Source organism: Triturus cristatus, chromosome 9 (assembly GCF_964204655.1).
Source record: "Triturus cristatus chromosome 9, aTriCri1.1, whole genome shotgun sequence".
Taxonomy (NCBI): domain Eukaryota; kingdom Metazoa; phylum Chordata; class Amphibia; order Caudata; family Salamandridae; genus Triturus; species Triturus cristatus.
This window is the reverse complement of record NC_140592.1, coordinates 416,347,786-416,364,226: the sequence shown is the minus strand read 5'-3', so window position 1 is coordinate 416,364,226 and position 16,441 is coordinate 416,347,786. Positions and strand designations below refer to the sequence as shown.

Genomic DNA, 16,441 nt, shown 5'->3' with positions numbered 1-16,441 from the left:
TAGCTTTGGGGCAAAGGATAGCTGGCACTCTTTAAACTACCCCAGAGACAAAGTCATGTTGCACCCCATTGGGATAGAATATGACCTCACCAAATTCTGGCGCCGGGAACTTTGCTCTGATGGCTTTTGAGTGCTCTAAACAGACTTGAGTGGTTCGGCATAGTTTCCTACTGCCTCATCCTCCCCTGTTGTCTCCTTGCTGTTACCAGAAATCTATAACTCCATGTCCAATTCCTACAAATAATGATCGAACCATCTGCCTTCTCTTTTGGTGCTGCCACTGTAACGCTCACCAAGTTGGGCAGCCTTTAGTACCTTTGCTTCCATTGCGGTGACCATGATGCTGAGGGGAGTGGCCTCAATCAGTGAGATACATCAGGTGGCCTCTCGCGTCATCTCACCAGGAGTTGAGATTATAATCATCCAATGAGCTAAGGAGAGCATGGGCTTTATCCAGAGATGAGATCCATTCCCAAGCCTCACTGGCATGTAATATCTCCGTGTGAACCTGTATGTGTGCACATTTGTGTGTCTGTCTGTGTGAGTTTGGCATTGTGCATCTCCCTGAGAAACAGTGCAGCTCCACCACCAAAAGTATATATTGCTTCCCTTCACACTGGTTTAATCTCTGCTACAATTATGTCCATTACTGGCATAGCAGTCGCCCTTGCAAAATACCTGTCATTGTGTTATATTTGAGGCAATCGGTGTCATTGTGCATACTGGCGCAAATCACTGACTACTGTGAGCATGACTGGTTCAATATTTTCCACCCCTGACATAATGATGGCCTGCCCTGGCATAATAAAGGTCATGACTAATGTTTTGTGAGTGTCCTAGACCATTATGATGTCTGGCCTTGACACAGCAGTGTCTCTGATATAATGGTGAACACGATTGGCTTATTTTAGGGATCCTTGACATTATGGTGAACATTCATGGCATGTGAACCTAGAGACTGAACATATGAAGCTGATTCTGTCTGGAAATGTGATGAAAATGACAAGCTGATGTTTGGGGATAGTGTTTTACAATATTTAAAGGCACAAAATGTGTTTCTTTCAGAAAATAAATTTGGAAAATTGAGTTTGTATGGTATAAATGGAAGAAGTATTTTGAAAAAATGATTTTCACAAAGTGATATACTTATAAAGATAAAATGATTGCATTTCCAAAACCTATCTAAGGCATATTTTTAAAAGGTAATTGAAGCCGAGCAGGTGTGATTTATTGCTGTGGCTATGTTCTTTGTGTCAGAGGATTCATGCAACTTCAGGTGTTAGTCATGTGAAGGCATTGCCTATTGATAACATGTTTCCTGGCATTTCTGCTACTAACCCGGCCTGAAATGTTTGGGAGGTTACTAGTGTATTGTTAACAGATATTGTCAGTAGTGTACAGTTATGAAATTTGTTATTGACTCAGATTATTTTCTTTGAGAAGGAGCTCTCATTATAGAAAAGGGCAGAGACTCCTGTTATGAATAATGTCTAAAGAGGGTTACATTGTCTTTGCCATATACGCATGTGCAATATGAACGCAAATTCATGCAACTATACTCAGTATGAAAATCATAGACTTTCCACCTGGTGGGTTGCCTCAGAAGTACATTTTACATGATTTAGAGGTAACAAAATATGAGTGTCTGTATATCTTTGGTCTGAGAGAAGTGTGTGTGGCTAACACACAAGTTACTTATTTGCATCCCAACATTCATTTGATTTAATTTTAGGCGACTTTACTATGAATGGACCGCGTTTTGAATCCATTTATTAGTGTTGTAGCAGGAGTACCACTATAAATTACCATGGGTCCCACTTCAAAAATCCACAGTTCACTCCTCATTTATTGTTAAAAACCCTTCAACCAGCGGACCAACTGCCTTGTTGCTTCTGAGTTGCCATGGCAAATGTCCCTCCACTCCTATAGTTAGGGCGGGGATTGTATCCACTGATTTTTCCTGCTCATGACAACCATTCAAGGCATGGAGTACCCAAGCAGCAAAGTGCAAAAATAAATGGGAAGAAAATAACCTGCAGGTCAAAGTATTGTTTTTCTTCTATTTCAAAAGCAACTCCGCAATTTGTGTGTCTCGTTGACTGCCTGTCCTACCATTAGCATATTTCTAGCTCCCTTGCATCTGTTTTTTTTTTCGTGTCAGGGTGCACTTTCTCAGTGGGTTACATCACCTGGTTTAAATGTGCTACTTGTGTGATTTTCTCTCCATCTAATTGTATGTGTTGTGCACTGAGATAAGTGTCTTTCTGCCCAATTGTCTGGTGATTCATCTATTTGCCTGGATATTGAGTGCCCCTGTCTCAGAGATACATTTAAAGTTTATCAGAAGAGGGATCACCTTGCCCCAGCCAACTACCTAGTCTCAGACTTTATTTAGAGTTCATTGAAGTGTTTTGTTTACACCAGCCCAGCCAAAGCTGTCTCCATTAGCATAAACTCTTGACCTCTTGGACCACCTAACATAGTGCCTTCTGGTCACAATGATACTCACACTGACTTGTTTAGGACCGGTTGACCATCAATCCTTTTCCCTACCACAAACTACCAAGTATGTCATTGCGGTACGAGGTAGGGAAAACACTCAAAGGCCAAAATTCAGTAGGAGTACCATCCATATGGATCAGGGCCATTGTTTTATTTCCAGAAAACTAACCCCTGTCTCCAAAAGAGATACTTTTGTATCCCTGTTCGAGATGTCAAGTGGACTTGTAATGTGCCTTCTGTTATTGTTTGCATAAATGTTGTCCCACTCTTGAAATGTACCCTGCCTCTTTGAAAGTTTGATTAACTTAGTGCCTCTGTTTCTCTATTCTTAGAGCACTATTTCCTTACCCCTCATTGAAGTGTTTTTTATCCCAGCGTCAGTGTTTTTCTCTTATAGTGTATGTTACTCTGATGTTGATGTTTCCCTAGGTCAGTGCACGTCCTGGCATCACTGTATTCAAAGACCCTATGCCAGACCATTCCTTTTTATCATGTTATACCCACATTCCAAGTAGCCTTTTCATTCTGATGGTGATGGTCACAAGTGTTACCGCCTCTAACAGATTTACAATATCTATGGTAACTACGCAACTCTTGTGTCTTTCATCCAGACAGATGGAGTCCCCTGGTGCAATACCAGGAAGAAATAAAGAATTACCAGGAGACTCAAGGCAAAATTATAAATTCTCCAGTAATTCTTCATTTTTAAGAGGACTCTCAGGGTTCCACATGTAAAAGATTGTTCATCCTTCTTCCACTGCATAGGTGCCAGTAACCCTTTTACTCTGTCAGTAGTTGTATTTCTATTTCCAGCATCCCTATTGTAGGTGCATCAGTGGTATACTGATACATCCAGTTTTACCGTTTTTGAATATCTTGGGTGCGTAAACTCAATTTTGAAGTAATCCTTATAACAGTTTGACACTTCTACGTGTATGGGACTTTCAATGTCCTAAATTTTGGGCATGCCAATATCTACTTTGAAGTTGGTCCAGGACAATCTGTTTGATATTTGTTTGATTGAGGACATTTATGCCCCAATCGTTTGATGTCTCCGTTTTAGATAATTCTCTTTCTGATGATGACCCCGCTCTAAATGCCTATGTTGAGGGGTCGAAACGTTGACAAATAACATATATGGACTAAGGGGCCGATTCACAGAAATAATCTTAGACAAAATCCTAAACTTACTTTAAAGTTAGGACTACTAACTTTACTACTACTAAATGCCTTCTGTGAATACCAAAAGTAGTAAGTTTAGGAATTTGTCTCAAGTTAGTAGTAGTAAAGTTAGTAGTCCTAACTTTACTACTAGTAAATGCCTTCTGTGACTACCAAAAGTAGTAAGTTTAGGATTTCGTCTCAAATTAGTTCTGTGAATCGGCCCCTGTGTTTTTAAGATTTCATGGGTGTCAATTTCAAAACAATCTATTGCCCCTATCAGCTACATGTATATATGTTGTACATAGCACAAATGCACTTTTCAATCACCTTATATCACTTTCACTGCACAGTCACTTTTTAGGAGCACCTTGTATAAGTATTATATTATACTGTGTGAATTGATCAATTTAATCATAAATGAAATCTGTATAAATAAATGCTCTAAAATGCATAACTGAAACTTACTCATTGGAGAGGTTTTTTACTTTCCCTAAATTAAATCTATTACCATGGTAGTCAAGAGCTACACTACCCCCATATGGAACAGTTTATTGTTTAGCCATACCGCTAAAGTGGCATTTGAGAGTTGTACCCTTGTCCGACTAACTATTTGCAAGCTGGAGCCAGCAGATCTTATCCAACACATTGCCTACAATGTAATCCTTGCTTTATCAGAGATTTGTTTAAATTCTGGCTAGCTTGTTCAATTATAACAGTGTATGAGCTCTAAGGTATGGTTAGTAAGTTTCTGAGGGCTGCGTCAAATACATACTGGCACAATAAATTGCCATTCAGGTCTAAGAAAGACTTTGATGGATACAATTGTGCAGAATTATCTGTATTGATAACTTCTGTAGATGTCTTAAACCTAACTCAGTTTCTAACTCGTTTTTATCCATTTCAGGGCACCACTGTTTTCCCGATGTTGAGTGCTGTTCTCCATGACCCCAAACAATTTAAATCAGCAAACACATTCAACCCAGGACACTTCTTGGATGACAAGGGCAATTTCAAGAGAAATGATGCCTTCATGCCATTCTCCACAGGTAATTTTTCGTTTTGTTTGACGGCTCTATGTAAACAGGGTGAATTAAGGCAAGACCTGTATGTTCAATGCCTGTTCTTCATGCAAGATACCTTCAGCATGATGCATAAAAACATATTCTGCCTATCAGATCTACTGAACTCCATTCATAGAACATTTCCCAAAGCCCTTCAAAGCAGTGAAGGATGCAACATTTAACTACCATACTAATACATTCTTAGTCGAGTAAATAATGCTAATTACCTTATGTTCTGGCCATTTTAAGTGACTTTTTGTTCTTGTTAGAGGCTGATTTATCAAAAATGTATACTCCTCTTGAATAAGCCTACAGAGCTCTACAAGGACAATGGTCCTTGAACTCTACTGTGTATTGTGCTATCCTGGCTTTTTGGGGGAGACCCCACTATGTGCTCTTCAAATTGTTTTGGGTGGCCATTTTGTAGAGCACAGCCATATAACATGGTGGGGCTGCTGACTACACGTTGAATATTTTGAAGAACAATAGATGGTGGCAGATTATATGAGTCTGCAGGAGCACAACCATACCTATCTATGACCCTGAGAGATGGGCTGCAGCACTGCTCATGGATTATCCATTCGGTACCCCATTACCGGGGTCCTGCATTTCCTTTCACTGTTTTTATTGTAGATGAAATTGTTTGTAAATAATTGGGAGTCCATATTGTACTACGGGTGTCCTTTTTTAGGCCCAGGATGCAGCATTTATTTCATGTTGGCCCTCTACTGAAAGATGTGAAAATATACATGCTGTTGCCCCCAATTAATTCACTGTGCTCATTTGAAATTGTTAGAAGAATCCACATCCTTTTAAGCTGGTGAGCTACCTTGAACAACAAAAACTGTCTGAAACTGTTTTTGCTATCTGTGCAAGCTCCTCCACAGATCTGCCTAGAAGCAACTTCCCCTTCCCTGGATGTCTGATTTATGACCTCCCGATGAACAAACCTAGGTACCATTCAATGCTATCCATTCCCAGATCTGTCCATAAATGAACAGACATTATTAAGGATTTCTGGACTTTGGTTCTCCTATAAACATGGCCTGTTGGGAATTTCCCTCTCACTCCAATAAAGAACCACGGGAACAAAGTCCACAAACCTGGCACCTCATTCTGGCTGGCTGTGTCATAAAGGTGCCACAACTTTCTCTGCCCCTGGCATCCCAGCAGCGGCCCAAGCTTCCCCTAAATTGTAGACCTTAATAGCATGTAAAGGAAATACATAGTTTCAGCCTAGAAGGGGTACCTGACCATTACCAGAAAGTTGTCTTGCAGTTCCCTATGAGGCTAACAATAAGAGTAGGACAGAACACTGTGAAACACGGCTGTTTTTCCCAGTCTGGAATATTAGCTGCTAGACTGGTCTGAGAGGCGATACGCTGTCTTCCGAATAAGCAGTAGGCTTGGCTGACTGCGGACTTTGAAGAGTGCAACTCGAGTAATACAGCTTGCTTGAGGGGCACTAAGAGCTGCACTATAGTTGACAGAGACCAGATTTGCGAATAAGTCACCATTACTATCACCCGATGGTCAAGGTGTGTTGAAGGTTTTGAAAGCCAACACTTTTAATGAGGTTGCTCTGCCTTGTGCCTTGTCTAACTTTGTTGTAGCCATAATAAACTTATACGTGAGCCGAAACTGGACACTTGGGCCCAGATTTACAAAGACTTTGCATCAGCTTTGCATTACTTTTTTAACATAAATCCGGGGCAATGTTTTGTGCTCGTATTTACAATTCAATGAAGATTGTGATTTCCGTTGGAATGTAACCAATAAATACCGTAAAGCTGTGCTATGCCCTACCTTGTATTACTTTGCATCAAGAACACATTTTATCAGTGGTGTATGGTGACTATGCAGCCACCCATTGGTTGTGATGCAAGTCCTTAACTACAGAGCTCTATAGACAGGGATTTGTACCAAAATCCTGCTCCTCCTTTTAATTTCTCTTAATTTTTCCCTCTTTGTACATGTGCTGCATGCTACCCCACACATGCAAAGGCAAGAAACACTTTAAAGCATAGTTTTTATATTAGAAAAGCCCCTTCCTATACAAAAACTATGCACAACACAGACACCATGCACTATGGTGCAAAGGTGTCTGCGTTGGCGCGAATAACATAAAGTAATAATGATAATACCCTGATTTGTAGTGTGCATGTCTACTTCAATTGAAATGTCCCAGCACTAGAATTCTGCAATGTATTAAGAGACGCTGCAAAATAAAGGTACAAACCAATTAAACTTAATTGAAAAGTCATGTTTCTAACTGTTTCCTAAAGGAAGCAATGCAGGGCTCTCAGACCAACCCTGATGGAGGCGTGTGTAGGGATATTTAATAACACCCGTGTTGCTGAGTTTTGGATTCTCTGTAGTCTGATTACTCTTGATTGGGGGAGACCTAAGTAGAGAATATTATAATAGTCTGGGGGGAGATAGTACCAATGCTTGAATTGTGTTTTTTGGGCCAAAAATGGTCAAATCCCTAATATCTTCTTGAGATCCCTTAAAATTCTAAAACATTGGGGTGCTAGAGAATTGACTTGGTCTTCAAATGTAAACTTTTGATCTGACCAAATGCCTAGTATGTTATTATTTTGTTTTGGATGGGGAAGATTGCCCAAACAAAAAGACCACCAGGAGGGGACCAAATATTAGTTTGGTTGACTAAACATAAAACCTCCACCTAGTCCCTATTCAGTTTTAGACAGTTATCATCCATCCATTCTACAACTTCCATAGGACATATAATTAGATAAAGTAGCAGATGTGGTGTTGCTCTGCTCTCTCTTCCATTCATGCAACACAGCACAACAACTATACTTGTGCTATGTGATTTATTAGTAACTGTGGGCCTTGGTGTTTACTCTTTTATCCTTTGTCGTTGATGAGTGTCCTCTTGGCTACAGTGGACTGCCCATAACATCAGGGCTGGTCTGAACATCCCGCAGCAATGTACTCTTCCTGGAAATACCTTGTACTCTTCCTGGAAATATCTTGACTTGAAGTTATTGTATCACCCTAAATCAAACCCTTTATATCTGTTCTTCTATTACGTATCCATAAATAAGCAATAGTCCCTTATATATGGTGAACACCAACCGCCCTATACATGCCCCAGGGTCCGTGCCCCATTACTAGTCACTGCAGTGCACCTTTTCTCTGCCCCTGGCATCCCACCAGCGCTCCAAGCTTCCCCTAAATTATTCACCTTAGTAGCCTCTAAAGGACATACATATTTCAACCTAGAAGGGGTATCTGACCATTACCAGAAAGTTGTCATGCATTTCCCTTCATATACAACCTTACAGTTTACAACTTCTGCTGGTGCCAGTTGTGCGTTTCCAACCTGTCCCCATTTTCGGTTGGCACCCTGAATTTTTATGAACTCCACTGATCCCCGTAATTGTGTCTTGTTATATCCCTTTGACAAGTTTAGAGCCTGTACACCAAACACCTAATCACTAAATTAACCTGGGCACCACCCCCTGGTAGCTATGGCACAGAGCAGAAAGGTTTAACTTAGAGGCAATGTGTAAAGTATTTATGCAGTATCAAAACTGTAATAAAGTAAAAACACAGCAAAATAAAAATTCTGATGCAATTTAGAAAAATAGAGAATATTTGAATACATGAAATGACACCAAGACAACAAAATCCAATAACAGGAACAGGAGATATGAATTTTTTGAAGTTTAATTGAAAGATAGTGCTAAAAAGCTTTAAGCTATAACCATGGTTAACTGGTATAAGTAAACTAGAGCTTAGGCACGAGTTCAGACGATAGTGATAGAGTTGAGTTCATATAGAGGGACCAGGATCTACCCGGTTGGAGGTTTTTTCTTGTGACTTAGTCTCAAAGATGGAAGTCAGAAATATTCAGTGGCGTAAGGTAACAGGATATTGCTGAAGAATGCTCCACGAGGTCAGACAGTTGGTGCACATAGTCCCTGTAAAGCTGTTGGTTTTGCCAGAAAAGCTCTGAGTTGGAGAAATTACAATATCTTGCCCAGAAAAGGCACCTCCCCGGCCAGATACTTTTAGTGACTCCTCCCAGTCAAGATTTGTACATTGACGTTTAGACATTTTTTTGAAGCTCAGATTCCTCCAGCAGGCCAAGGCTGCAGGCTCAAGCCTAATAGGGTTCCACAAAGCCAGATATTGTTTAAGTCATGTCCCGCTGAACCTGATTTGCTGATGTGGAACAGCTGTAAATGGGAGAAACCTAAATCTTCAACCCAGCAGCAATGCACCATGGTCGGATAGACTTGGCTAGTTGGTGCCAGTCCTCTGGAGGTCTTTGGAGCCAAAAACGTTCAAAGTCCCAGGTTTTCAGGGGTGGTAAGTGAAGTCCAGCCAGACACAGCTGAAAATTCCAAAACTCTGGAGCAGGACTTGGGAGGGGGGAGGTTCAGGCTTCACTCTAGCAGAGGCCACAAACATGTTCCAGGCAGGTCCATTTGGAACTGATCAAGTGTCAAGTAGGTTGAGCAGGATATCAGCCTTATGAACCCGGGAGTCACTTCTTTGTTCTGGCCACAAGAGAGAGCAGGTCTACTCCTTAAGTGCACTTCTTAGGTCACAGACAACAGGTCCAGTCTCCTTCTGTTCTTTTATAAAGTATTTTGAGGGGGCTACCTGAGATGCCACATTTATGCCTGGCACCAGCTTGTGGGTGGGGATGACAAAGTGGGTGACACCTGGCCATTCCATAACCAATGGTGTAAAAGTTTCTTAGATTACCCTACCCACTTTTGCAGCATTTCCTATGTTTCCTACTGCAAACAATCCCACAGGGCCTCTCTCTGCCCAAATCTATGGTGGTGAAACCTTCTCCCCTTGTGCATAGCCTGTGAGCCCACTAGCGGTTTAGCCAGTGTAATGAGCAGCCCTTCCTCTGTGGTCTTTCCAAACCCCTTCAGTCAGCAATTCCTATCCCACTTAAATTGGTGTCTGCCTGACTCGGGAACGAAAGAAGGGGCCTGTCCAGATGTCATCTGACATCTGTCTGTGAAAGGATAGGTCCCTCTGAAGTAAATTAAGGTCCTTAGCACAAACCAAACGGTAATCCTGCCAGAGGAACAAAAACACCTCTTGATAGAAATGGGGGTCTCTAGTGGGCACTGCTTTGCACTTTTTCCAAATAGGGACTTTTCCTTCTAGTCAGGATAAGGGAGATACACTACTGAAATAACCCTTGCTCACCCCCTTGGCAGCTTGGCACGAGCAGTCAGGTGTATCTCAGATGCAATGTGTAAAGCACATAACCAACAGTATTACAGTGAAAATACTACAAAAGGACACCACACCAGTTTTAGAAAAATAACCAATATTTATCTGTGCAAGCAAGACCAAAACGATAAGAGACCAACTTACAGTATTAAAAAATAGGCACTTTGCAAGAATAACTTTAAAATGCAGTTCCTTGAAGCCGGTAGCTCTGTCCGGACCGGCACTAGTGTCAGCAAACTTGTAAACAGTACCTCTGGTTCCTACTGACCGAGTCAGTGCGGGCCGGTCGTGGTAACCTTTACAGTTGTAATGTGAAGCATAGGGGTGCGGTATGCAGTGCCCTCAAGTTTGCTGTGCAGGCAAAGGCTCAGTGACAGTCGCCCAGCGGCATCGGTGAGACCAGGGCTGCGGTGCTGACAGGTCATGGTGCAAACGGCAGTGCTGGCTGATGAGAGCTGGCGTCGGTTGGCCCAGTCTGCTGTGTGGGACAGGGCGGCACTTATTGTGTCTTATGAGCAGTGCGCCCAATCCACGGTGTGGCCAATGGTGTTGATGTCAGTGGGCAGGGACATCGTCAGCGAAACCAGGGTGGCTGAGTGAAGCAAGGCCGTGCAGAGTGCAGTGCCTACAGGTTGAGGTGCAAGCAGTGGCTCGGTGGCAGCGGCGGTCGCCACAGCCGGTGAGACTATGGTTGCTGTGCGACGTGCGGCGGTGCCCCCATGCAGTACCTTCAGGACACGGAGCCCACAGCAGTGTCGGTGATAATGTCAGCTGCATTCCCCGTCTGTGGCAATTGTAACCCACGGCCCCAAAGGTGGTACCAAGAGGTAATTGAAGTCTTTGCTGTCCCTGAGACTTTGTGAACTGGAGGCAAGTTCTATTTCAAGCCATGGAGATACTCAGCAACAAGTGAAGAAAGTTCAGTCCAGTCCTTTAACTGCCCAAAGCTGAAGCAGCAACTGCAGGCCAACCCAGCAAAACAACAACACAGCAAATGGGCAGTACTCCTCGTAGCAGTTCTTCCTGCTCTACTTCTTGGCAGGTTCCTTTCATCTAAGCGAGTTCCCTGAAGTCTGTATCTCCCTGAGATTTCCAACAGGAGGCGAGTTCTAATTCAATTCCTTGAAGAAAACTCTAACAGCAGGATGATGAAAGTACACTCCAGTCCTTTCCTTTTCCAAGCCAGAAGCAAAAGCAGCAAGCAGTAGGCTAACACGGCAGAGCATGCAGCAAAGTGGTAGTTCCTCCTGACAGCTTTTCCAGCTCTTCTTCCTGGCATGTTCCCGAGTTTAACAGTAATCTAAAGATCTGGGGTCTGGGCCCCAATATTTATACTCAGTTTCTCTTTGTTCTTTTGGGCAGGGAGTGTCTGTGCTCAGCCCAAACCAGGTCTGTCTTCTCTGGTCCAGCTTCCCGGAAGGAGGTGGAGACAGCATTGTCGAAGGGAGACAGGGCCTATTCATGGTGCACGGCAAATCTCCTCCAACCACTCTAAATGCAGACCAGGCCTATTCAGGTTCCAGTGAAACTCCTCCCACTACTCTGAATCCAGCCCAGGTATATTCAGCCCATCCCTGATTCATCCAGGAAAGACAGGGCATACCTCGACCCCCCAGTGGCTGTGTACAGTGAATGCACATCCCAGCCCCTGCCACTCCACAGCCAGACAGTCAATCCACAAACCAGCAGAGGCACACAGGCTGGCTAAGAAAGAAAATACCCACTGTCTAAAAGTGGTATTTTCAAACACATAGCATAAAACTCATCTTTACTAAAAGACATATTTTCACATTCTGAGTTCAGGCATATTAAACACCATTTCTCGATCTCGTCCCACTGAGACGTTATACTTGTGAGATGTTACAAAGTACCTCCCAATCTATCCTATGAGACAGACAGTCTTTCAATACTGAAAAACTGAATAGTTTGTATTTCACTATCAGGACATGTCACACACACCAGTACATGTCCTACCTTTCACAAACACTGTACCCTGCCCAAAGTGGTGCCTTGGGCCTACATTAGGGGTGACTCACATGTAATAAAAGTTAGGACGTGGCATTTGGGTGCACTTGCCAGGTCCACATGGCAGTAGAGACTGCATGCAGACAATGCAGTGGCTGGTCTGAAAATCCTTTGAAAGGCTGCTTGTGTGGGTGGCACAATCAATGCTGCAGGCCCACTAGCAGCAGTTGCTTTACAGGCCCTGGCACACCTGGTGTACTTTACTAGGGACTTACCAGTAAATCAAATAAGCCAATCACGGAAACACCAATCCAGAACATAATTTACATGGATAGCATATGCACTCCAGCACTGATTAGCAGTGGTAAAGTGCCCAGAGTCCTCAAACCAACATAAACAGGGTCAAAAAAGAAGGGCAAAAAGCTTGGGGTAAACCGGCTGAAAAAGCAACACCTCTCCACACCCATACCTTTGTATCTGCTCTTTGAGCAGTTTTAACACCTCATCAGGGCTAGAGCACTCAGAGGGGTGTGGCTGGAGTTAACTTTCTAAAAGTACATTTTCCTTAATATGTTTTAACAATTCAACTTCAGCATTAAATTGTAATTTTAATAAATATTACAAATAAAAGTGTGATTATGCTTCTAGCTAGTTCCTTTCCTGGGAAATCAGATTCAATATTTAATATTGTTTACCAGTGTTTCTCTATCGGCCAGCCAGCTTTCTTACAGTGAAAATAACTTTTGGGGGCTAGACACATTAAGGGCATTTTAACATTACATATTGGCTTGGCCTGCTTTTAAATACCATGCACCCTGTCTTATGAGCTATAAGGCACACACTAGTTGATTTATTAATATTTAAAAGGAAGGTTTTGATCTGTCAAAAGAGTTTATTTTGACAGGTTGAATTGCAGTCTTTACACTGATATAGTCAGGTTGCAATGGAAGCCAGAAGCCATGTTTGCACTTCCACTGTAGAAGATTGCACAATAAGTGCTGCAGTCCTCTAGGGGCATGTCACCTACAGCACCTGGATACTACCTAGTACCATATAATAAGGTCTTATTGGTAAGTTAAATATGCCAATTAGGAGAATACCGATTCAACAATGTCTGAATGGTGAGCACAGTACCTTTATTACTGGTTAGCAGGAAAAAAGTACACACAGAAAACATATATATTGCTGTCTTTCACAGCAGTACATCTCTGACCATTTTCACTATGAGAAATTACCTTCAGAAGGTTTGGGAAACCTACCACCCCTACAAGTTTGTGGGTTTTCACCACAATTTGTAGGCATGCTCTTCCCTAGCGCATACTGCATGAAGATTAGTATGAACTTAAAATGCTGACATCCTGGTAGAATTATACGTGTAATTGTAAGATAACTTTATATGGGTTCAATGCTAAAATTCCTTATTTATGGAATGATGTCCACATTAAGTCTGCTTTAGTGAACATTTGCACAGGCCCTGAACTCCGAGATTGATTATATGTTTTGTACTGTTTACTGCAATTTTGTAATTCCATTTTTACCACATCATAAGATCAAAAATGTAATTTGCATCAAATGATCACTGTAAAGACATTTGTCACTTTTTTGTTTTTACAAATATGCTCTGACACTTGAGCAGTCTATGAAATCAGAAATGTTGATGTAAAATTGTCATAACTCTGTTGCAAGCTATGTACCCTTGCTTTGTACTGATAAAGGAAGACCTAAACCACTGCATGTGGATGGTAAATGACCAAGGAAATACAGTATTTATTGCCAACCTTGTGGTTGGGCTGGATTGAACCTTGCTTTTCATCTGCCATATTATAAAAATGATCTCATGCAGGCACGGTTTAAACAAATAAGGAACATTGCATCGTTATAGTCTAAATAAAACGTCACTGTATATTCTACATAATAAGCTGCTGTAATGCATAGTTCTGAACTTTCTCCCATTTGTGCAATATAACTACAGCTATGTAGAAATTGGTTGATTAATTCAATATACACTTCTGTTGCATCTGTTTTCAATGGTATTTTTACTCACTTCACTTTTTCTACACTCCAGGTAGAAGGATTTGTCTTGGCGAGGGACTTGCAAGAATGGAGCTCTTTCTATATCTCACCACCATCCTGCAGAACTTTACCCTCAAATGTGCCTGTGATCCCAAGGACCTCGATCCCACTCCTTTAATGAGCGGCTTTGGAAATTACCCCCGACCTTACCAGCTCTCCCTCCTCCCACGCTAGTGCTACCTGGGAAGAAAATGTCTTCCAGCATACAGTTAAAATGTATTGAAAAAAAATCCTAATGTTGACCTGTCTCACCTGCATGTTTCCTAATTGGTTCTCTGCAAATAATGTTTCAGAAACATGCAAATCAAACAGTCTTTTAGTGCTATAAGGTAGGATCAAAGGGCCTTAATATATTTAAAGATCCTTGAGCTGTGTAAGTTAGTGCTCCATACATTTATACACCAAAATATACTCACCATAATATTAATCTGTGTGCACTGTTTTAGTTAAAGGGTTTAGTAAGTATATACCTGTAATAGAGTGCCAGATGTATATAGCAGAACAATTATCAATGTATTTGCTTATGATAACTCTGTTCAGGACTCTGCAAGTACCTTATCAAGAGGTGCTCAATAGTTAGAATAGTGTTTTGTTTATTTTTTAGTACTGTTAGATCAGTCAGTTAAACTGAATCTTGGCGTGGATATGCAGTGTGTGGGATGAGAGAGAGCCTTCTGTACTAAGCAGACTGGATTGTTGCTAATTTCAGGGCCATGCAGCTGTGTACCTTTTTGTTCAAAGCTGACAACCTGCTCCCAGAAGACAATGTCTCCTGATTGAACAGTCCCAAGGAAGATGATGGGAAGAAGTTGCTAGAATCTTATATTGTGTATTATTTGTGTGTTCTTTAGTCTAATTAGCAGATCCTGTCCTGACCACGCTGAGAAAAGACATTTCTCGAACTCTGTTGGCTTCCTTTGCCCAGGGTGTTGAACTTCATGCTTGAACACCAGTTGCCTTTCCCCTGAGTCTTATTTTGGTTCTTCCAATGCTGACACCTTTCCCTTGGAAATCTCCCTTGCCCCTTTTTTTTCTTTAGTTAGAATAAGGACGCTCCTATATGAATCTAATCTACCTTTTTATTCTGTACTCTGTCATTATATTTTGCAGCTTTTTCTTTATAATATACACTTTCAGATTACATGATAGAATACATTTATACACATCTGATAAACTGATTTACTAAATGATTGTTTATAACTTTGACTAAATTTGCTAATAAAACCTTTATGGTTTATACACTGTCCTCCATGTCGTTTATGTAGAGCCGCATTGGTTTCACTGATATTGACATATTTTGCTGATGCTAGCTCCCTTCATACCCTTCTAATTGACAACTAAAGGTCCATACAACCAGTGAGGACTCCTGATGAATGAATACACAAGTGCTTTTAGATACAGGGAGATCTGCTGGGTCAATCTCTATGGATCCATTCACTCGATCTTAATTGTAATGCAAAGAGTTTAGTTGCATCCAGAATAGAATAACATTTTATGGATAAATCATTGTCCTTTCACTGTGCAAGAAGGAAACCATCTCCACTACCCTCTGCAAGACTCATACTCTCATGAATCTATACTCATATTCTAAAACATTTGTACAACAAGGTCACTTTACCCATTAGCCATTTAAGCCATGTTCCCTATAGTAGCATCTTTTGTTTTATTTCTCAAATATTGTGCTGTCCCCCTATTCTAAAGGCACTAGGTATCTTACCACTGCTGAGGTTTAATATGTTAACCCCTTCGATGCGGCGCGGATTCCCCCGCGGTGCTGACCGTTTCTTGCGCGGGCGTGGTCATGACGGAACGGTTCCGTCATGAGCACAGCTCAACCGACGCTCATGACGGAACCGTTCCGTCATGAGCACCGAAGGGGTTAAATTATTCAACAAAAACATTTCTATATTCACTATATTTAGTTTTCATTTGGAATAACACTTTTCATTCAGATAATATTGTAGATCAGGGATTGTCCAAAGCTGGTCAATGCCTAAGTTCATCCTTGCCATATTATCAGGATAACCACTGTCTCCACACATTGCTCTCAATAAGATTAATAATTAGAATGAATATCTCATCTGTCTCTTCTATCAAGTCAAGTTTATTCATTTAGTTTTTCAGAAACTAACAAATCTATATAAACCCATTCCACATAACAGAAAGAGACAATAAAACATAGCGTATAATATCACTTTTAGTGTTTTAAATGTGTTACCAAATTATGTATTATAAATTCTTCTGTTATAGTGATCAGATTACTTATAAAGTGTAATGTTTGTTGAGCATTTAAAATTGTATTAGAAGTAAATGTGCTATGTAGAAACTGTCATCTCAAAGTAACTAACGCTGAACACACACATAATATGTGATTTAAATCTTGTAGAGCTGGCTTAGTATAGTGATAAGAATTAAATATATCCTCTATTAAGATACTGTTT

The 16,441-nt window shown here is 41.2% G+C and overlaps 1 protein-coding gene across 2 annotated transcripts in view; it reads left to right on the top strand.

Moving 5' to 3' along the window:
* Positions 1 to 16,441, top strand: part of LOC146798073 (cytochrome P450 2G1-like) — a 998,619-nt gene that overhangs the window by 465,582 nt on the left and 516,596 nt on the right. The window contains exons 8-9 of one of the 2 annotated variants that reach the window (XM_085625291.1): positions 4,571 to 4,712; positions 16,287 to 16,306. In XM_085625291.1, the coding sequence (XP_085481417.1) occupies positions 4,571 to 4,712; positions 16,287 to 16,306 (162 nt within the window). Of the gene's footprint in view, positions 1 to 4,570; positions 4,713 to 13,992; positions 15,231 to 16,286; positions 16,307 to 16,441 lie in introns of those variants that run through there. The other variant, XM_085625290.1, reaches the window with a different exon arrangement.